Raw genomic sequence first — 21,056 nt, 5'->3', positions numbered from 1 at the left:
GGTTCATCGTAGGGACTCCCTACCACGCTTAAAGAATAGGAACACTATGATGCTGGTAGTCTGGTATAATGGTAATGAGGCGGGTAGATCACGTTGCCCAATTAAAGAACTACCACGGGCCACGCGAAAAAGACCCCAGTGAGAGCAGAGGGTCAAGAGAAGATTAGCCATGGAAAGGATAAATTAAGAAAATTGTAATAACTAGTAGATAACTAGTATTAGTAGTTATAATGAAGGTCTAACGCCCCGAAAAGTGACCATCACCACGAGGCGAGAGGTGAAGATCACCTGCCGTCAACTCTGACTCATAAAAATGTAAGCAGGAGGAGCGGAGGAGAGAATAAGCTAAAGTATGAAAAGGGCCGTATAAACACAATTTCGATATCGATTTAAATCGATTATTTGGAAAAAAGAAGAGCCTAAAAGTTTTGAGATCCTTGCGTTTTTACATATGGATAGACAGACGGACATTGCTAGATCGAAAAATAAAATTAACGATAACGCAATAATCAAAACAAATATTCAATTAGTTATTTGCATTATTTTCTTAACCAAGCTTGTGCTTGCATATGATTGTTGACGTTTTATAGTAACAAGAATCAGCTTTCAATCATACACAAAAGGTTTTTTCACAGCTTAGCGACCATACACACTCACCAAAATATCTTTACGCTGGAATAATGATGTAAGTCTGAGACAATATATTTATTTATCTCTATATAAAAACGGTTTCTTTTGACTACCTGAATGACTGACTGATTGATTGATTGGTGATCAACGTACAGCCCATACCGTATGAGCTGGGAACTTGAAATTTTCACTGTAGTTACCACATGTGAAGAAGGTGCACGTTCAGATGAGGTATCGGAAAATTCCATCCGCAAGTCTGGAAAAATCGCGAAAAACATTTGTTTGAATCCTGTTTGTTTACCATCCGATCAGCCTCAACATTATTTTCACAGATCTTTTTCCAAATCCACTTGGGGGTTTTCAACACTTTTTCCAAAATGTATTCTTCCTTGGTGAAAATGGGGGTGAAAGATTTGGTGCGTGCCGTTTCGCGCTCAAATTCATTTTCAAGGATGAATCATTTGAGACGTGTTTCACCCTTTTCCAAGAGTCCATGCTTTCTTTGTAGAAATGGCAGCAGTACGCAAATTGTCGCTGGAACCAGTAGAGTAAGAACGGCTCTTGGAACTCGTCAGTTGATAAAAATTGCCTTTAAATTGCAAAATCGAGGAGATAGGCATAATGGCTATTACCTGATCATTATTTTTCATAACTAACACCAATAATGCGTTCCACAGAATGCCGACAGCCAACTATGGCTTTATGGCTTCTCCTTTAGCGAGAAACATTCCAAATTTATAAACTTTATAAGCGGCTTCAAATCGTTTATTTATACAGAACACTTCACGATATCGAGAAGTTGGGTCATTTGGTGCCATCTTTAACTGATGGTAATTTAGGCACACTGTGATATTTTCAAATTACACAATAAAATTTATTTTGATGTTGCATTAATTTTTTTTGAATCGCTGTTATCCATTTGCGTTGTCACACACATCACAACACTGTTTCGAAATTACCTTACTATTGGGACAGTCAGTTGTCAATTTTTTTTTGTTTTCTTCAGCTAACGAGACCAATCCTTGCGTTTTTTGCAATTCACAGTTAGAAAAATCGACGATAGCAGCCTTTCAATTTTAAAAATATTTGAATTTAAGATCTTTTAACCGCTTACTCAAACATAAGACTTCCACTTAACATGCTATTCATGCGGCAGCTTCGAATGGTGTAATGTTTGCCAATGCAATTGTGGCGGATGCGCATTGCATAATTAAGATTCAGCCCAGGAACTCTCTTAGAAACTATAGATCAGGAAGGGAATGTATATGAGGTTGACAAATATGCACGTTTTAAAATATTACGTAAAATTTCGATTTTCAGATTCTAAGATGTCTGGTTAACACGCTGACAAAACGTTGAACAGCATCCAGTCCAGTCACTCGAAAAATCTTAAGTTAGAAAACGAAATTTTCCATACAGGCGTTGAAGTTGTATTTATACTGTTGTCCATCGTGTAAAATACACAAAAATTATTGTGGTGTTGACTATTATGGACAACAAAGTTTGCAAGAATCAGATGCCAGTGGGAAGCATTGTGGACACAAACCTGCAATCCAGAGCTTAAATTCACGCTTCTGAGCAGCAGCAAGTGAACAACAGATTCGGGCACATTTCACATCTGAGCCCAAGCTCTTGGCTGGAGTTTGTGTAAGGACCCCCTTTGTAAATGGAATTCATGATTAAGTACGTAGAAGATACCTCGATAACTTCCAGTCTTTGGGTCTTAAAGCAGTTGACCGGATTTCAAAGTAGTATTTGACATTTCATGCCGTACCTTTCTATATATACCTAGTGTCCAATGCCCGCCGAAGTAATTTAAAATGAATTAATCTTAACCATTAAAGAAATTTTTCAGATGCGAAGCGGAGTTACTGGTATCCAAAAACCACCGGGTCTTTCAACGTCAACTTAGACAATCCATAACTAGGCTCGATTTTGTTGCATAGGAATATTACATGCAGATTTTACTGAATGACTCTTGAATGGTTATTTTATTCGGTTACACCGTTGCCCAATGGTATAATTGTCTTCTTCGAAAGAGATCCCGAAAAAAAATATTTCGTACTGTAATAGGATAAGAGCATCATTGGTAACCCTAGCCAGGGTATTATAGTGTCACTATCTATGTTAATTATAACAGTACGATAAGTAAATATCGATAAAGAAAAGCGGCTGCAGAGAAGAAGTGGAAGGCAGTCTCTCTACAGTACTAGCAGTAAGAAGACGTGTTGTTAAAAATAAAAAGGCAACCCGAACATAAGTTAAATCAACGAAGAAAATCATACTATTACAATATCAGAAGTGGGATTGACTCAAAAAAAAAAAAAAAAAAAAAAAAAAAAACACAACAAAATGGAAAATATAAATATAAATGACGTGTCAATAGCGACATTGAAAAGTTGGTTGGCATTACTAAATTTGCCAACAGAGGGTACCAAAACTGAGCTGATGGCGAGATTAAATAAGGTACCAGTGGATATCCGAGACGATGCTGCAAAGGAACTTGAAGTTCAACGTAACAAGGAACAGACAATTGAGGCTCAAAATGAGTTGCAAAACATAATGCAACAACAGCGTGACGAAATAGCAAATGGCGCCGAGATGCTGAAATTGATGCGTCTCGAAATTGAAGCGTCTCGAAAATTCCTAGAAGAATTTCAAGTAACGGTGAACCGCAACTCGCACATCGGCGGGAGCGACGGGGGAGAGCAAGAAAGTGAAGTCGGCGATTTATTGCAGCTAGAGGATGGTCACACTGAAGAAAGACCACGGTCGACGGATGGCAACGCTGGTGCAGCTGATTACACTGGAACGGATGGCAACGCTGGTGCAGCTGATCACGCTGGTGCAGCGGGCAACGCTGGGGCAGCTGGAAGGATCGACGAAAGTGGCAACGCTGTCGGAGGCAACTTAAATAATTGCATCCAAACTGGAGCGATGATGTTAGCCAAGGAAATTTTATTAGAATTTACTGGAGAAAGTGAGGTGCGTAAATGGGTAATGCAATTCTTCAATGTGGCCAAGATCTACAGACTAAATGATATGCAACAGCACTTGCTTTGTATAAGCAAATTGAAAGGCGGTGCTTTGAAGTGGTTGCATGCAGACCCTATGCGCATCATTGCTCCGATTGACGAGATGCTAAATCAATTGGTTTTGGCCTTCGGGGGAGGATTTTCGAAGTCGGAACTACGACAGAAGTTCGAGGGTCGGGTTTGGAAACCAGATGAGGTGTTCGCCACATATTTTAGCGAAAAAAGCATATTGGCACAGGACATCAACATTGATGTAGAGGAGTTAATGGAGGGTATTATTCGAGGCATACCTTGCGAAAACTTGCGCACTCAAGCTAGTATGCATTGCTTTACCAATCCGGCTCAAATTTTACGTGCGTTTGCAGCTATAAAGTTGCCAATTAAACGGGTACGAAACCATGTAGTGAAACAAACTACACAGGAAGCACAGGCGGACAAACAACAACGTTGCTACAATTGCAATGTTAAGGGCCATTGGGCCAAAGATTGTTTAAAGCCCAAACGGGAGGCAGGATCTTGCTATGCGTGCGGCTCAAAGGATCATTTAATAGCAGGATGTCCAAATAAAAAGTATGATATGGAAAACAAATATGTAAGATACTTAAGAATTCATTTTAGTAACTCATTTAACAAATCAATAATTGCAGAATGCCTTATAGACTCTGGCAGCCCTATTTCATTTTTAAAGGAAAAGTTTGTGCCATTAAAAGTAAAGCGTATGCCAGATGCAAATTCGTATGTAGGTTTAAATGAAAGTAAATTGAAAAATTTTGGAAAAATTTTATGTTTTATGAAGAAAAAGTTAATAAATGTTTATTTTAATGTTATAATTGTGGCAAATGAGTCTATGAGGTATGACGCTGTGCTTGGTAGAGATTTTATGGATTCTTTTGGTTTAAATATTGATTTAAGAACATTAAAAATTGTGAACGGGCATAAAGTTGATCACCAGAATAATGGTAAAAATGATATCATAGCTACAAGCTACAAAGAAAAACAAAAAAAAGTGGACGATGAAGATATCAAACACGAGCAAAATGAAACTATATTGTTAAATGATAAAATCGTTAATAAGGAAATAGTCAGTAATGAAACTGGTAGTGATGAATTAGTTAGTGAGAAAATTGTTAGTCCGGAAACGCTTGGTGATAAAGTTGGTAGTGATGAGATAGTTAGAAATAAAATAATTAGTGGTGAAATAGTTAGAAATGAAGTGATTGGGATCGAAACTGTTAGTGATGAGATAGTTAGTTATGGAGAGCTTAAGCTCGAACCTGATAGTGAAGAAGTTGTTAGTGATGAAATTATCTATAATCAAACCGGGATTGAAAAAGTGATTATAGAAGATATAGGAAACAGTGCAGTTAAAATTAATAATCATGTTAATGAAGCGCCAGTGAATAGCGAAATCATGGGAGTGTTAGAAGAGAATTTTGAGAAGGATATCTTAACAATAAGTTGGGAAGATTCTAACAAAAGAGAAAATATATATATTTTAAGTGAAGATATTGATTACAGCACAAAGTGTGAATTTGAAAATTTATTTGAAAATACTTATGTAAAAGCGAAAAGGCCAAATCAGCCAAAATTAAGACATGAGTTAAGCATAAGATTAGAAAACGACAAAGTATTTAATTGTACACCTAGGCGGTTATCTTATATGGAAAAAGAAAAGTTGCAAGAATTATTAGACGACTATTTAAAAGATGGAATCATTAGGCCAAGTTGTTCAGAGTATGCATCACCTATAGTACTAGTGAAGAAAAAAACTGGAGACATGAGGTTATGTATTGATTTTAGAAGACTGAACAAAATTATATGTAGAGACAACTACCCGCTACCATTGATCGACGATTTATTAGACAGACTATGCGGAAAAACAGTATTTTCAAAGTTGGATCTAAAAAACGGGTATTTTCATGTTTTTGTTAATGAGCAATCTATTAAATACACTTCATTTGTTACCCCTTTAGGACAATATGAATTTCTTAGGATGCCCATGGGTTTAAAAACTGCGCCACATGTATTTCAAAGATTTGTTAATAACATATTTTGTGATATGATAAAAGATAATAAGGTAATTGTTTACATGGATGATATTATGATAGCAAGTACAAACATAAAGGAACACATGGAGACCTTAAAGGAAGTGTTTATAAGACTGGTGCAAAACAAATTAGAGTTGAAATTAGATAAGTGTGAATTTTTTAAAAGCAGCGTTAAATATTTAGGATTTGTGGTGGATAGTAAAGGCGTTAGGGCTGATGAAAAAGGGTTAGAAGCGGTTAAATCCTTTCCAATACCAAACAAAATTCAGGGAGTACAAAGTTTCCTAGGGTTATGCTCCTACTTCAGGAGGTTCATTTTAAACTTTTCTATATTAGCTAAACCCTTATATGATTTATTGAAAAAAGATAAGAAATTCAAGTTTGGAGAAGAGGAGTTTAAGTGTTTTAATATGTTAAAAGATAAATTGTTAGAGGCGCCAGTACTATCAATATATAATTACAAAGAAGAAATAGAACTACATTGTGATGCCAGCGCAGTGGGATTTGGGGCTGTTTTATTTCAAAAAAAAGAAGATAGGAAATTACACCCGATTTTTTATTTTTCTAAAAGAACAACCGAAGTAGAGTCTAAATATCATAGTTTTGAGTTAGAAACGCTAGCCATCATTTACGCATTACGCAGATTTCGTATATATCTGCAGGGAAAACGATTTAAAATAATGACAGATTGCAACTCTTTAACTTTAACGCTTAACAAAATAGATTTAAATCCGAGAATTGCTAGATGGGCGTTAGAACTACAAAATTACGATTTTGAGTTAGTGCATAGATCGGGCAAGCAAATGCAACATGTGGATGCGTTAAGCAGATGTTATGAGGACATTTTAGTTATTGAATCCAATAGTTTTGAGGACAATTTAGTTATTTGCCAAAGCAAAGATGACAAACTGGTAGATATTAGAAAGATGTTAGAAAAAGAAGAGCACAAGCTATTCGAAATGAGAAATGGGGTCATTTACAGAAAAACAAATGATGGCAGATTAGTTTTTTATGTACCAAAGGATATGGAAGAACATGTACTTTACAAATATCATGATGAGTTGGGACATGCTGGGAGAGATAAGATGATCGATGCCATTGGAAAGAGTTACTGGTTCCCATATATTAAGGAAAAAGCAATAAAGCATATAGGGAATTGTTTAAAATGCATTGCCTTCGCCCCCAAGACGGGTAAGAGTGAAGGACTATTACATAGCATACCGAAAGGAAACAAACCGTGGGAGATGATCCATATAGACCATTATGGACCAATTAATGCAGGAAGGGCTAATAAATATATATTGGCGGTGGTTGACGGATTTTCAAAATTTGTTAGACTATATACAGCAAAGACAACAAGTACGAAAGAAGCGATTAAGGCATTAAAAGATTATTTCAGAGCGTATAGTAGACCTAAGTTCATTGTATCGGACAGAGGGAGTTGTTTTACTGCAAAAGAGTTTGATGAATTTTTAAAAAATGAGGGAGTAACGCATATTAAAATAGCAACGGGTTGTCCGCAAGCAAATGGTCAGGTGGAAAGGTTGAATAGAGACTTGGGTCCGATGATGGCAAAAATGGCGGAGCCAGAAAATGGTTTACATTGGGATGTTATTATAGAAAATGTTGAATATGCAATAAACAACACACAACACAAAAGCATAAAGAAATTTCCAAGCGAAATGTTATTCGGATTACAACAGAAAGGAAAAGTTGTTGATGAATTAAAAGAAAAATTAGAAGAGTTTACACAGGTGAACACGTGTGATAAAAGAAATTTAGAAAATATAAGAAAGAGTGGAGAAATATATCAAAAAGAAGCTCAAATCAGAAATGAAGAGCGGATTAATAAAAAGAAGAAAGTATCAGTAGAATATAAAATAGGTGACTATGTCATGGTAAAAAATTTTGATAGCACACCAGGAGTTTCAAAAAAGTTAATACCAAGATATAAAGGGCCTTATAGTATAGAAAAGATTTTAAAAAATGATAGATACTTGTTAAAGGATGTAGAAGGCTTTCAATTATCTCGCAACCCGTACGTTGGTATCTGGAATAGCCAAAACTTTAAGCATTGGATGCGAAAATAGGCAATAAGCATTAGTTATAAAGATAGATACACATATAAAAGACAGAGATCGGGAGCTCTCTTTGTCAGGATGGCCGAGTTGTAATAGGATAAGAGCATCATTGGTAACCCTAGCCAGGGTATTATAGTGTCACTATCTATGTTAATTATAACAGTACGATAAGTAAATATCGATAAAGAAAAGCGGCTGCAGAGAAGAAGTGGAAGGCAGTCTCTCTACAGTACTAGCAGTAAGAAGACGTGTTGTTAAAAATAAAAAGGCAACCCGAACATAAGTTAAATCAACGAAGAAAATCATACTATTACAGTACTTATCAGTTTTGGTGCTTAGGTGCAAGGCTCATACCCCATATAGACACTATGAAAGTCAAGCCAGCAGACATTTTTTTTGCGGATTCTATTCGAGCCAATCATTTCGATCTGGTTCGCTTTTGTACATAATTCAGATGATTATGGGTCCTTAAATTGGTATTCTGATTTTAGCCACGTTATAAAAACAGTCGTTAAAATAATCTAAACACACGATTGAGCTTCTTTCGAGGTGGTTTGCAAAATTCTTGTGTCTTAGGCAAGAGACCACCGTAATCTGCTACCACATTAGTTAATGGTTGGCAAGTTCGTTTATGTGCAACCGAGTGTTGAAGGCAAATACGTCTTCAAACCAGCAATCTCTCTGTTAGTGATCAACCGTTGTGCTTAAGAATGCTGCCCCATCAGAGGGACGGTCTTAGCGCATTTGGCATTGGTGGTCTAGTTTAAGTACTTTAAGGCCGAGAGGGTCAACAACGTCTGTCGTCAACAACGTTTATCCCTATTAATTAAACCATCAGTTCTTAGAAACTGTTTACTTTTTCAGTTGTGCTTTCTCAAGTGAAGTATCGCTCCCTTTAAAACTTTAAGATTAACATTTATTCTATTTTTTTGCTCACCTTTCAGAAATCGTTAATGAGAAGTGCTTATAAAGATCCTGATCATTGTCATTCAGCTTAATGCCTTTCGTATCTTCCTCGTCAAAAGAGCCAATATCAAAGGCATCAGCCGCATTCACTTCGCCTCGAGGTGGCACTAATGGCGGAGTGTATTTTTGAATGTAAACCTGATGCCAATCAATTCCAGAAAAAAAATTATGCATTTTGACTTCGTCAGCACTTGAAATTAAATTGGAATTGAATTAAAAATAAAACATTTAATTTGACATTTTATCTTACCCATTCCCCATACAACCAAGACGCTTAGGTACATCCCTTTGAAGAAGCATATCCAATAAATTCCTTAATTCCACTGAAAATGAATCTGGAAGCTCAACGTTCTGTTAAAGAAAAATTGAAAATTAAGTAAATTAAGAAAAGTTTAGTATTATTTTATTCTTTTATTGCTTTCATGTTTCATTAGACTGCAGAATATGTACTTCCTCTAGGAAGTAGATAGACAGCAAAATGTACATTGCACAAAATGGAGTTCACTTGGACCTTGGGGGGAAGTATCTTATTGTGTAATCAATTCGAAAGCTTTATGGATTTGCACATCTTTTTTTGTGAGTCAGCTACAGTTGGTACTCGATACAAATCTCGATTTAATAAAAATATAAAAGTTGGTCAGTCATTGGACTGAAATGAGCTATACTCATCAAATTTCTGGTCAAGCTTATTAGATCAGGTCTCAGTAAGGTCATCGGCCCTGTCCATTCTTCGTGCAGCGGTCTGCAGAACTCTTCACTACGAGTGCGGAGTAAAAAAAATAAGCAGCAAAACGTTGGCATATCTGCTGCCTCCTTCTCGCTAGTTAGTCTCGAGCAAAGACAGTAGAACAACAACATAGCACAAAACTAAGATTACACTAGTTCCCGACTAGGGGATACCCTGTACCTTCTCCTAACAACACAAAATGCAGCTCGCGCTCCCTTGCTTCCCCCTTTCGAAGTCAAGCTCACAAATACTTTCATCAAACCTAACTAATTGCCCCCGTCTCACACTCCACAGCCATACAATCATTGACATTTAGTGAAAAATGGTTTTAATATGGCAGCAAGTTCACAAAGCACAGCATACGATATGCGAGCGTAGGTAAACAGATACGGTTGCCGTTTGCGTTAACTGCCGCAGAAATGTGGGTTGCCAAAATAACCACACATTTACTTTAATTACTTCTGAGTTTTTTTTACTTATCTTCAGAAAATTTTTTACAGTTTATCTTAAAAACACAACAGCATTAAAATTGTGGGTTCAATTTTTGGGTAGTTCTAATTGATTTATTTACTTCACTTAAGGCTATGGAGTTAAGGTGGCGGTGGCGATGGATATAAAATAAAACAATTTAATCTGTATATAATATTCTAGTAGTATTCAAGTTTGGAGACTCAAGCTTTAAATATGTAAAAGAATTGAGATTATCTATTGCGTGGAAACGGGGCAAGGTTTCGATTATCGGAAACAAAATTGTAATGCGCGGGCACTAGGAGGACCTACCTTTCTAGTATCTAACTCTTATAGATTCTGTTTTCATAGCGTTCATACATACGAACGGGCAGACGGACGTACGAACGTACGGACGGACAGACGGACAAGCATTTGCTGTTGAAGCTAATCAACAATTATGTTACATACACTTGCACAAAAATATTATAAACAGTTCCAAAGGCTAGGCGGGAAAAATGCCAAGAATGAAGTTCGCATTTCCTCGGAAGACAGGTTCAAGGCAGGCCACAACAAGGGGAACCTGGTCTAAAACATAACGATAGGGAGACCCCAAGGTGGATCCAGGACCAGACCATGGATGTCAATTAGTCGCTGTCCAAGCTTAGACAACCAGCAAGTCAATAACATGTCTTAGTAGGCCTATAACCAAATATAACTAAATTAGGCCGCAGCCGAAACTTGCGATGAAAGTAATTCAGCAGGCGACAATAACCTACTGAGTTTTGTAGGGAATGCTTCCAGCTTCCATTTGTTGACCGACAGAACACCAAAAATTTTGATTGACACTGGGGCGCCAATAAAAAATTTGATCTTTTGGAACTACTCACCAATTAAAGCCACGATTTTAATCCTGTTATCTTTATAAGAATATAAGAACTAGAGCCTCTTACTTGATTTTTAACTACAGAACAAATACATTTTCTTCTGACAATGGCAAGAACATGGAAAAGGCGGCAGAGTTTAATGGGAAAACTGGAATCCATTGCTTTTGCCAATATTCATTTTGTGTGGTAAGCTGTGTATAGACTTCAATTGAGCGTATTTAAAATATTGATGCATTCAAGGACATAAGATGCCTAAAAATTGCAACGGAAGCAACTTCTTTTCAAAAAATGTTGGCAATAAAAATGTAAAAAAATAAGTATACCGAATATTTTAACTAAAGCAAGTAAGACAAGAGTTTGGGTAAAGACTTCATTCAAGTAGATGGGACCTGATATTGTACTTAAGTGTTTTATATGGCAGTCAATGTTTTGTTTATAAGAATAACTGTTTTATTTTTTGAAACTAATATGTTTGATAAATATAATTAATAAATTTCACTATAAAGAATGCATATTAAATATATATGTCCATTGTACCAAGCAGAATGCGGCTACAAGTTATGAATCACAAAATTTGTTATTAAGGGAGTACTATCATCTTTTACTAATACGTGTGCTTCAGAAAAAAATCACTGCTTTCTCCTATGATATACTATGCCCACATGTATATACAGATAGTAACACAAATTTAAGAAGAGCCACCATCTGATATATTAAAAACTGAAAATTTCAGTTTTATTATTTGACAATAATGTTTTAGAGTTTTATCAAAAATTTAAACTGAAATCAGCTTTCCTGAGTAAGCTTGCAACTACACAACAATAATGGGCACATTGTATGTGCGTGTATTACCTTAATGTGTATTTATATTATTTATAGCCCCGGCTTTAGTAGCATTTTTTTTTTACTCTAATTTGTGCAAATACATATATGAAACAGGCAGAAGGAAGCCTCTCCGACCCCATAGAGTATACATATTCTTAATCAGCATCAATAACTGAATCGATCTAGCCATGTCGGTCTGTCTGTCCTTTTATTGCGTTCCATAATCCCTTAGATTCTTAGACCTTAGGTCTTCAAACTTGACATGTAGCCTTTAGAATAGTATATATGTATATATAAAGTATCTTTTATTTGAAAGCTACCGCCACCACTTGTCTTTTGGGAATACACTATAGTCTATTGTACAATAATCAAGATCTGTTAGGAAACAAAGAAGTTAAGAAAGAAAACGTGGTTTGGCTGACCGTGTTTGAGGCAGCTAGCGCAAATTGCAAATTTTTGTATACATGTACACACACACATTCGCACGAGTATTTTTTAAATTCAATCAACTTTTTTTTCGTTAGCAATTTAACAACATTGTACCATTAATGGTTGAGCTGCACTTCGGCAACCGTCTTCAGGGCAATTGTTTTACACGTCTGCGCTTTTTGGCTTTGGTTGAAACAAGTTTTTATTTGATTTTATTTCGTAAAGAAAAAAAATTGACATATGCATAGGTTTAATAGTGAAGAAATATAGTTAAGTACATTTTTTGTTTTTCATTTTATAGAATTCATACTGAATATGTTAATAAAACCATTTTTAATAAAATATAAAACTTCTTTCAGTGTTTCTTTACCGATCTGTAAGAAATTTTTAGCAGAAGGTCTTATTGTGCTATATCCTCAAAAAATTTTTAATTGTGGCTTTAATTGGTGTGTTGTACTATTAATACTCGGGAGGAGGACCTACGTTCTGGATCGACGCGTTCATACATACGGACTGACGGACTAATGCACTGACAGACAGACATGGCTAGGCTAGATCAACTAAACTATTGATGCTGATCAAGAATGTATATACTTTATGCGGTCGGAGATGTTTCGTTCTATCTGTGCATGTCACACACTTGCACAAAAACATTATACTATTTTTACCCATTTTTCTGGTTATACAAACATAACAACTTGAGCGACCTCACAACTGTCAGAAGCGCGGCATCTCACCTACAACGTTACTCTACGAATATACTCACTTCGCTTCATGCATTTGGTATACATCGGCCACCTGTATAATTCTAATATTATACAATTTGGGTTCGTTTGCCTTTGTAAAACTATTGTTAATTATTAAAATAGCTCAGACTAAATCAGGTCTGCATGCTACTCGTAATTAAAATAAAAAAATAAAGCAAGCAATTCCAATATAAAGATACTTAAATCATTTCCAATTATTTCCAGTGTTAAGAACTATTGAAAGAGCTCGATAGTTGTTCCATTTTTTGCTTTCACATTCATGCAAAACATTCATTTTAGGCTACTCACTCGGTCCCTGAAAGGTTTTTGCTTTCGTGAGCTATTAATGTACAAGTGATTGCCATTGCGACTTTACATAGCTTGACACTTGCGTGGCTACAGAGAGTAAGCTCTGGAGTTCAGTGCCCTGTGTAGACAGGGTGACTTTTCTTATGAAGTTTTTTTTTTAAATTTTATCATATTGAAATAAAAAAAAAAGACTTTTTTTTGAAATTACACATTGCAAAGATTTATCGGATTTGTCCGTACTATAAAAAATTAAATCGCATTAAAATACTTTTTTAAGTTGTAAAATTTTAAGCAGTTGATAAATTAAATATTTATCCATTAAATAATATTAAGATGGTTAGACAAGTTGAGGTTGGTGGTGATAGAAGAATGGGTTTTTTTCAAATTCACTTAAGTGTTTTGCATAAGAGGCATCGGAGTTCAACCCGCACAATCTTACCGAAAGTAAGTTTGGATGGTACCTTAATTAAGAAAAGTCTGGCTGGCAGTGGATAATGTTCTGGCAATTGTTCAATAAGTTAAAATGGCTTACCATAGTTAATGTCATTCTGTCGATCTCATGTTTATCTTTTGTTTTATGTTGGCGGAATGGGGAATGACCCTTAAGAAGCTTGTATAGCATGCAACCAAAGCTAAACCAATCCGCGCATGAATCGTACGATGTTCCCTTTGATAATACTTCTGGTGACATATATCCGTGCGTTCCCACTGAAGCATGAGGTTTTTTTCTTGAGTAATCACATGCCAGACCTAAATCAGATATTCGAATATGACCATTTTCATCCAGTAAAATATTTGCAGGTTTTAAATCTCGATAAACAATATAGCGTTTATGCATATGTTCCAAACCCAAAATAACCTATAGAAAAATGTGTTTGTATTATATTAGTTATACCTTATATAGTTACTGATTACCTCGGCAGCATAAAATTTCATTTCATCTTCACTGAAAACTCCATGTTGTGAGAGGTGGTAATGCAAGTCTCCACCATTCATCAAATCTAATATAAAACAAAGCTTATCTGGGGTGTGAAACGCATACGTCATGCACACGATAAAAGGGCAATCAATCTGTTTAAAGCAAATGGAAAGATATATTACTAAAACAAATATTTTCATTTACTAACTTACTCCTGTGCTAACGGCTTGTAACATATTGCGTTCATTTAATGCTAGCATTTCACCTTGCTTCATTTTAATACGTTTTTTGTCTAAACATTTCATAGCGTACATTTTTCCAGTATCGGCTTTTCGACAACCGTAGACTTCTCCAAAGCCTCCGCGACCAATTATTCTGTGTACGCTAAAGTCATTCATAGATAACTGGAAGTATTTGATATTTATTTTATATTTATTTGTGAGTGGGGAATTTAAACTACAGTTACATACTTGTATATTAAGCTCCAGGTTTTTCCATTGGCAAAATCTCGTGAATTTGTCACTGCAAAAATAACAAATGGTTATTTACAAGATAATGCATATTTCATTATTTTATTCATTATTATATATAAATTCATCTATAGTTTGGATATTGATATTTTTCAGTTGATATCTTACTCCATATAATAGGTTCGACTCCTTTGATTAACGCCTCAAACTTATAGAATAACAGAGCAGGATTGGTATGTATGTACGAATGTCAGCATTAAGCTAGTGGTTTGGCTGGCTGACTTCCAAGAGGGGAAAGCGATGAAGTATTTATGGAAAACATTCCTATATTGCATAGGTAACGTGGAGAACGTGCTTGACTTTGCCCTTAGCATCGGGCTTATAGCGAGATACCTGTGGTTCAAATCTTGAAAACTTTTGTTTTATATATTATTATTTAATATTTATTTAAATTACTTTGCTTGTTAAATTGAAAAGCTTTTGCACACCGATTACGACGTTTGACTCTCAATAAAGTCAATGGTCTTGCCCGGGGAATTTTTTGGTTCTAACATATATATACTATATATATATACTAGCGGGTATAGCCCGTGGCATGTATAAGATAAATGTTCTAAAAAAGCTTTGAAAATAATTTTGAAACTCATTGGACGGTAAATAAACAACTTTCATAAAAACGTTTTTCGCCAATTTACCACTGTTGCGGGTGGAATTTCCCAAAGCGTTAAAACACGTATTCATTAAGTTTTTATGTATTGCTTAAAAAATAATTTTGAAGCAAATCGAAAAAAATTAAAGCAACACCAAAAAATCCTAGAATTGCACTTTTGACCGAGGATGCTTTGATTCGGCGAAAAATGTGAAACACGTCTCAAATGATTTTTCATATAGAAAAATGAATTTGAGGGCGAAACGTCATCCACCAAATCTTTGACGCCCATTCAGCTTCCAGTTGCTTTTAGCTTTCAACTAATCAGTAGTCAATAAGTCAGTCAGGACAAACATTTTTATATTTAAAGATATAATAAGTAAAATAAGCCGCTGCTATATTTGGTGCACATACTCTAACGTCTACTTTACTGGTCTTCTAATTATCCAATGCTCTACTATATAACATTCGCCAGTAATAATTATTAGAGTGCTGTACTTGGTAGTACCACTAATCGTACATCATATAGACTGGACAACCAGTATAAAATGATGGAGCCACGCATTTTGTTCGCGGTTGTTCCAAAATCCTCTTCGTTTTTGTCCGAGTTCGACACACGCATGCTCATGTTCTACCACTAGTGTGGTAGAAGGGCATCGCTGACTTTTTATTCACGTATACTACAGCTGCTCTTTCAACTTGTCTATGTACCGCTTAAATATTTGTATGCGTATGTGTCCGCATTTTTCTCAAATGTCTCCCCTTTTGAAGGGACGGTAAAATGAAATAATGAAAATGTTTGCCATGTCAAAGCAAAATACTTGTATTTTAGCTTGTTATCGTCGGTAATGATACCTAAGCGTTGGAATGTGTGCATGTGTGCATGTGTGCATTTTTTGGAATTGCTATCCAGGCATATTTGCATATTTTGTATATGATTAAAAGCATTTATGCGCGTGTGTGCCTGTTGGTTGCCTGCCTGCTTGTCCCTTGAAAATTTGACGAGATTTGAAGTTTTTGTGAATTCTAAATTTCGAGCACGCGAAAACGATTGCGCATAGTCTATTGTGCACGAATATAGGAATAAAGGGCGATCATTTCTGGTTGGTCTAGCCGGAACAAAAACTTGAAGACGCCCTAGCAAAAAAGGAGAATCTATAATCAACTTATGTAGAATGTACGATCCTGGCTATTGTTATACTGCAGAGACCAGATGTACGAGCAGTATTCAAGGATAGCGCGAACTAGAGAGATGTACAGAAGTTTCGTTATAATAGGCTCGTTAGACTCCTTAGAAAATTGAAACAGAGTTTAGAATCAAAAACAATGACAAGATCCTTAACTGTTAGTATACGTTGCAAGGGGATATTGTCGATTGTATAACTGACAAGATAAGATGTAGCACGATTAAATGTCATAAGCATATATTTTGAAAATTCAGATGCAATTGATTGGCCGAACACCAAAGTTGCATAGCGTTCAAATCGTCTTGTAGACGAGAATGATGTAGGGGACTAGTGTATGATAGAATAAGTTTCACATCGTCCGCATACATTAGTACACGGGCATGTGATATATCAGAAGGGAGATCATTTATAAAAAGAGTAAAGGGTAAAGGTCCAAGATCACTACCTTGAGGTAGGAAGTAACGGGAACCTGTTTACAGGTAGTCAGCCTCATTATTACTCTTTGGGTCCTACCTTTTAGATAAAAATTAATCCAAGGCAAAAAAGACGGAGGGAAACCTATTCGGTCAAGTTTAAAAAGTAAAATGTCATGGTGCACGCCTGACTTAAGTAAGTGTAAATTACATCAGTTTGCATTTTCGAAAGGAGAGCATTATTTACCAAGGAAGTAAACCCAAGCAGATTGGTCGTAGTTGACCGATTCTTTACGTATCCATGTTGAACAGGGGCGACAACAGATTTACAGAAATGCTGCAAATTCGAAGTGATAAATTTTTCAAATAATTTGGACAGTTTTGCAATGCCCCTGTATATCAGACTTCCCACCTTTCTTGTGGAGAGGAATGATATAATATTTCTCCAATGAGATGGAAAGACAGAAAATTCAAGGGATGGATTAAAAAACTTTAGCAATGGATAAAGAAGGACAATTAAGAATACTGTCAGGCCCAGGAGATAAGATAAGATTTTGAAGAGTTTATAGCTAAAAGGAGAGAGGAGTGCAAATCAACGGGAGGAGGAGTAGAACTAGGGTAAGAATTAGTATTAGGACAGACCCGAAGAATTTTAAAACTGTCTTAGATTTTGGGCAAATTGCAAGAGCCAAAAACATCGAGTTAGATAATTCTCATAACATTGAGGATTAAGAAGAAAGAAGTTCGACTTGGCTATGGAATATTTAGCCAAGTCTGAACACGAACCAGACTTTTTAAGCTTTTTAAAATAATTTGATTTTAAATTTGTTAGATGTGATAATCTGGGAATAAACCACGGTCGTTTAGAGTAGTCGAAGGAATTGACTTGGGAATACACACATCTTAGAGGGAGTTTAGGGTGTTATACAAAAAATTAATAGCAGTATTCATATCAACCGATTCAAATAAGAAGACCAGTCGGTTGCATAAATAAGCTGTTTCAGCAATGAAAAATTTCATTTGCGAAAGAAACGGCGGGGCTTATTGGCTGATGAGCACGAAATGAGATACTATTGATTACTATTGAGCATTGCAAACTCTTAAATAGAATGATGTACATCCTTAGGAAGAGATAAAGGAGATGACATAGACACATTAGCAACAAGGTAGTCGTAAACAAATACATGATCAAGTGCTCTATTTAAATGATTAGAAATTGAATTGATTTAAAACAAAGAAAGATGAAGCATGCAGTCTATAAAATCGTGCTGTGCTGAGGGCACTAGATAATTTTCGGCAGTAAATAATAAGCAAGAGATGTTCGGCAAATTAAAATCACCCAACACCATAAAAAGGTCATTATCACGCACGTGTGAAGAAACTTCTTTAATACACGTTACAATACAATACAAATGTTTCATATAAACTTGAATACCAGAAGAAGGAGGGGCATCAGAGCATGTAATATAGATATTCCGTGTAGGAAAAGACATTTTAACTGAAACTATATCAGCGACTGGAGACGGCAATTAACACCTCACCATCTCGAGTCATTTCTATGGAAATAAAATTATTCGATAAAACCTCAAAATCAGATATGGTTAAATACAACCATGTTTCGAAGGAAGTTCTGGGCATGGAAAGATTTTTAAGCTTTTAAATGAGACCTCTGACATTCCGATAATGCATAAAGATTTGGTCAAAACATGAACTTCGTTTTTTGGGGCAGAAAGAGTGTATTAAAGGGACTGGAACGGTGACAGGCTGGTTACGCTTTCTATACCCTTGGAGAGGGTATTATAATTTTGTCGTGAAATGTATAACGCATAGAAGGAGACATCTCCGAACCCATAAAGTATATATATTCTTGATCAGCATCTAAAGCCGAGTCGATATAGCCATGTCCGTCTGTCCGTCTGTTCGCTTCTATGCGAACTAGTCTCTCAGTTTTAAAGCTATCTTAATGAAACTTTGCAGAAGTCCCTCTTTCTGTTGCACGCATCACATATGTATATATGGATTGGACCACTATAACTGCCATAGGAACGATCGGTAAAAAATTAAGTTTTTCTATGAAAAACCATTTTATTTATTAAGATATCTGGACCAAACTTGGCATTTATTAATTGTACTATAATCTTCATATATAGGCAAAATCCTACTAAGATCGGACCACTATATCATAACGCTGCCATAGGAACGATCGGTCGAAAATTAAATTGTTGTATGAAAAAATATTTTGTTTTTCAAGATATCTTGACCAAACTCGGCATTTATTAGTTTTACTATACTCCTCATATATAGGCAAAATAATATTTAGATCGGACCACTATATCATGTAGCTGCCATAGGAACGATCGGTCGAAAATAAAGTTGTTGTACGGAAAACTTTTTTGTCATTCAAAATATTTTGATTAAACACGGCATTTAAAGATTTCACTATGATCCCTTCATTTTTGCAAAACCTTATTTACATCGGACTACTATTTAATATATCTGCCATAGGAACGATCGGTCGAAAACTAGGTTTTTGATTAAAAACCTTTTTTGTTTATCAAGATATCTTTCCCAAACTCGGCATTACCTATTTTCCTTGTGCTTCTTAGATACGGGCAAAGCACTATAAGCATTATGAAAAGGTTGGGTCTGCAAGGGTATTAGATCTTCGGCGTGCCGAAGGTAGCCTTTCTTTCTCGTTAGGCTTGAACTCGTAAACAATCATGCGTGGAGGCCAAATGATTGGGAACATATCATGTGAAACATTTATTTTGAATGATGGTATTTCACGAGGGGTGGAGAAATTACATTTTGTTATTGACACATTAGCGAAAGATTTGCTAGCAATATAGGGTGCCAATGACTCAGAAGTGGTGCCCGTCGAAAGTCGAGACACAAACACTTTCCTACGAGGGGCAACAACCGGTAAAATAGGGCCTGATGGGGCTGCAGGTAATACTGGGGTTGGAGGAGCTAAAGAAGCATCATAATTATTTTTAACAATCTGGGCAAGAGATGATGTCGTGAGACAGAGATATTTTCATCAATGGGTGCATAAATTTGGGCGACGGGCACGGTCTTTGTTAATTTTTTTACATGCACACAAGCCAACGTTCAGGTACCCTTACCCTTACAACAAAATAGCAATTTTGACAATGCAGAGGCCATAATAATATCACGAAAATGCTTACTTGAAAAAATATGCGTGCGCAAGCATCACTTCAAATTGTTGGTCTTTTGCAGAAATGCGACTTAGATATTTTTGAATTTTACTCAAAATAGGTCCCTCCAGTAAACAGAATATAAATATAAAATATTTCATGTAGGTCAATTAATTGTGTAAAATTAGATAAAATTCTTCTCATTATGCCTGACTGGACGAAGAAATACATGATAGAGTATTTAAAACGACTGTTTCAAGAAATACAGCTAGCGAACCTTTTGTGATATGTTATGCGAGCACTCTCTGATTTACGATTAATATATGAAATAAAAACAACACACCATTCTCTCTATTGTACACGCGTTTTTATCGCAAAAATTTGAATAAAAATATATCTCATTCGTTTTTGCTCACAAACGAGCTCATTTGTGAGTATCATGCGAGAATATCGCTAACGGCTCGCGTGTTGGTCCGCTGGGTCTCGACAAACGCCGTGATCTACTTGTGGGAGAAGGAGATGCACACAAGTACGCAATGAGCAATAAGTGAGGCTTGCTCTGCACATGCATGTTCTGCACAAACATATGTATGTATTTGGGCTGTAGAATTAAAAATTGACATACATATATTAAGAACAAGTAAGAGGTTCTAGTCAGGAGCTCCCAACTAAAGGATACCATGAACCTTCTTCTTCCAACATCAAATGCATATATATATTCTATTTTAGAAGCTACATTTCAAGTTTGGTGACTCTAGCTCTTATTATTTAACAAAATTGCCCACGAGACAGGATATCGATATCGATTTTGCTTGGAAACGTAGTAAGTTATCGATTATCGGGAACAAACTCAATCTGCGCAGGCACTAGGAGCATCTACACAAGGCATCATTCATACACACGGACAGACGGACAGACAGACAGACAGACATGGCTTGATCGACTCGGCTATATAGTAATATAGTATTATCAAGAATATATAGTAAGGAAAGAAGTGTCATCTTAAGAATAATAATATATAATATTTGTAACGTTAACGAGATTAAACTAGCCTATCCTTTTGAATAAGTCAATATCATTCAGTCAACCTGAATGGGAAGTTTGCAGTGTTCCCAAGGGTTTAAGTGATA

General features: G+C 35.9%; 2 protein-coding genes across 5 annotated transcripts in view; one reads left to right on the top strand and one right to left on the bottom strand.

The window, feature by feature from the left end:
• Positions 1-21,056, bottom strand: part of Gprk1 (G protein-coupled receptor kinase 1) — a 98,564-nt gene that overhangs the window by 21,575 nt on the left and 55,933 nt on the right. For all 3 annotated transcript variants that reach the window (XM_070210547.1, XM_002058811.4, XM_032437138.1), the window contains 6 exons: positions 14,520-14,571; positions 14,262-14,453; positions 14,046-14,201; positions 13,663-13,989; positions 9,011-9,111; positions 8,732-8,950 (listed from right to left, as the gene is read on the bottom strand). In XM_070210547.1, the coding sequence (XP_070066648.1) occupies positions 8,732-8,950; positions 9,011-9,111; positions 13,663-13,989; positions 14,046-14,201; positions 14,262-14,453; positions 14,520-14,571 (1,047 nt within the window). The remainder of the gene's footprint in view (positions 1-8,731; positions 8,951-9,010; positions 9,112-13,662; positions 13,990-14,045; positions 14,202-14,261; positions 14,454-14,519; positions 14,572-21,056) is intronic.
• LOC138911427 (uncharacterized) lies at positions 2,688-8,112 on the top strand. Of its 2 annotated transcripts, none has more exons than XM_070210548.1 (2): positions 2,688-4,235; positions 4,313-8,112. In XM_070210548.1, the coding sequence occupies exons 1-2, from the start codon at positions 2,983-2,985 to the stop codon at positions 4,416-4,418; spliced, it is 1,359 nt and encodes a 452-aa protein (XP_070066649.1). In that variant the 5' UTR covers positions 2,688-2,982; the 3' UTR covers positions 4,419-8,112. The 2 variants fall into 2 exon arrangements, with proteins under 2 accessions (XP_070066649.1, XP_070066650.1); XM_070210549.1 differs by having other exon boundaries at positions 2,689-4,257.

This window comes from Drosophila virilis, chromosome 5, assembly GCF_030788295.1.
Source record: "Drosophila virilis strain 15010-1051.87 chromosome 5, Dvir_AGI_RSII-ME, whole genome shotgun sequence".
Lineage (NCBI taxonomy): Eukaryota > Metazoa > Arthropoda > Insecta > Diptera > Drosophilidae > Drosophila > Drosophila virilis.
The sequence above is the reverse complement of the archived record's forward strand: the minus strand, read 5'-3'. Positions and strand labels throughout refer to the sequence as shown.

Bases quoted from the DNA above. Each gene is read 5' to 3' on its own strand.
- LOC138911427 (XM_070210548.1), top strand. From the start codon at position 2,983: ATGGAAAATATAAATATAAATGACGTGTCAATAGCGACATTGAAAAGT. The intron at 4,236-4,312 runs GTATGATATGGA...CAATAATTGCAG, and splicing joins GCAGGATGTCCAAATAAAAA to AATGCCTTATAGACTCTGGC.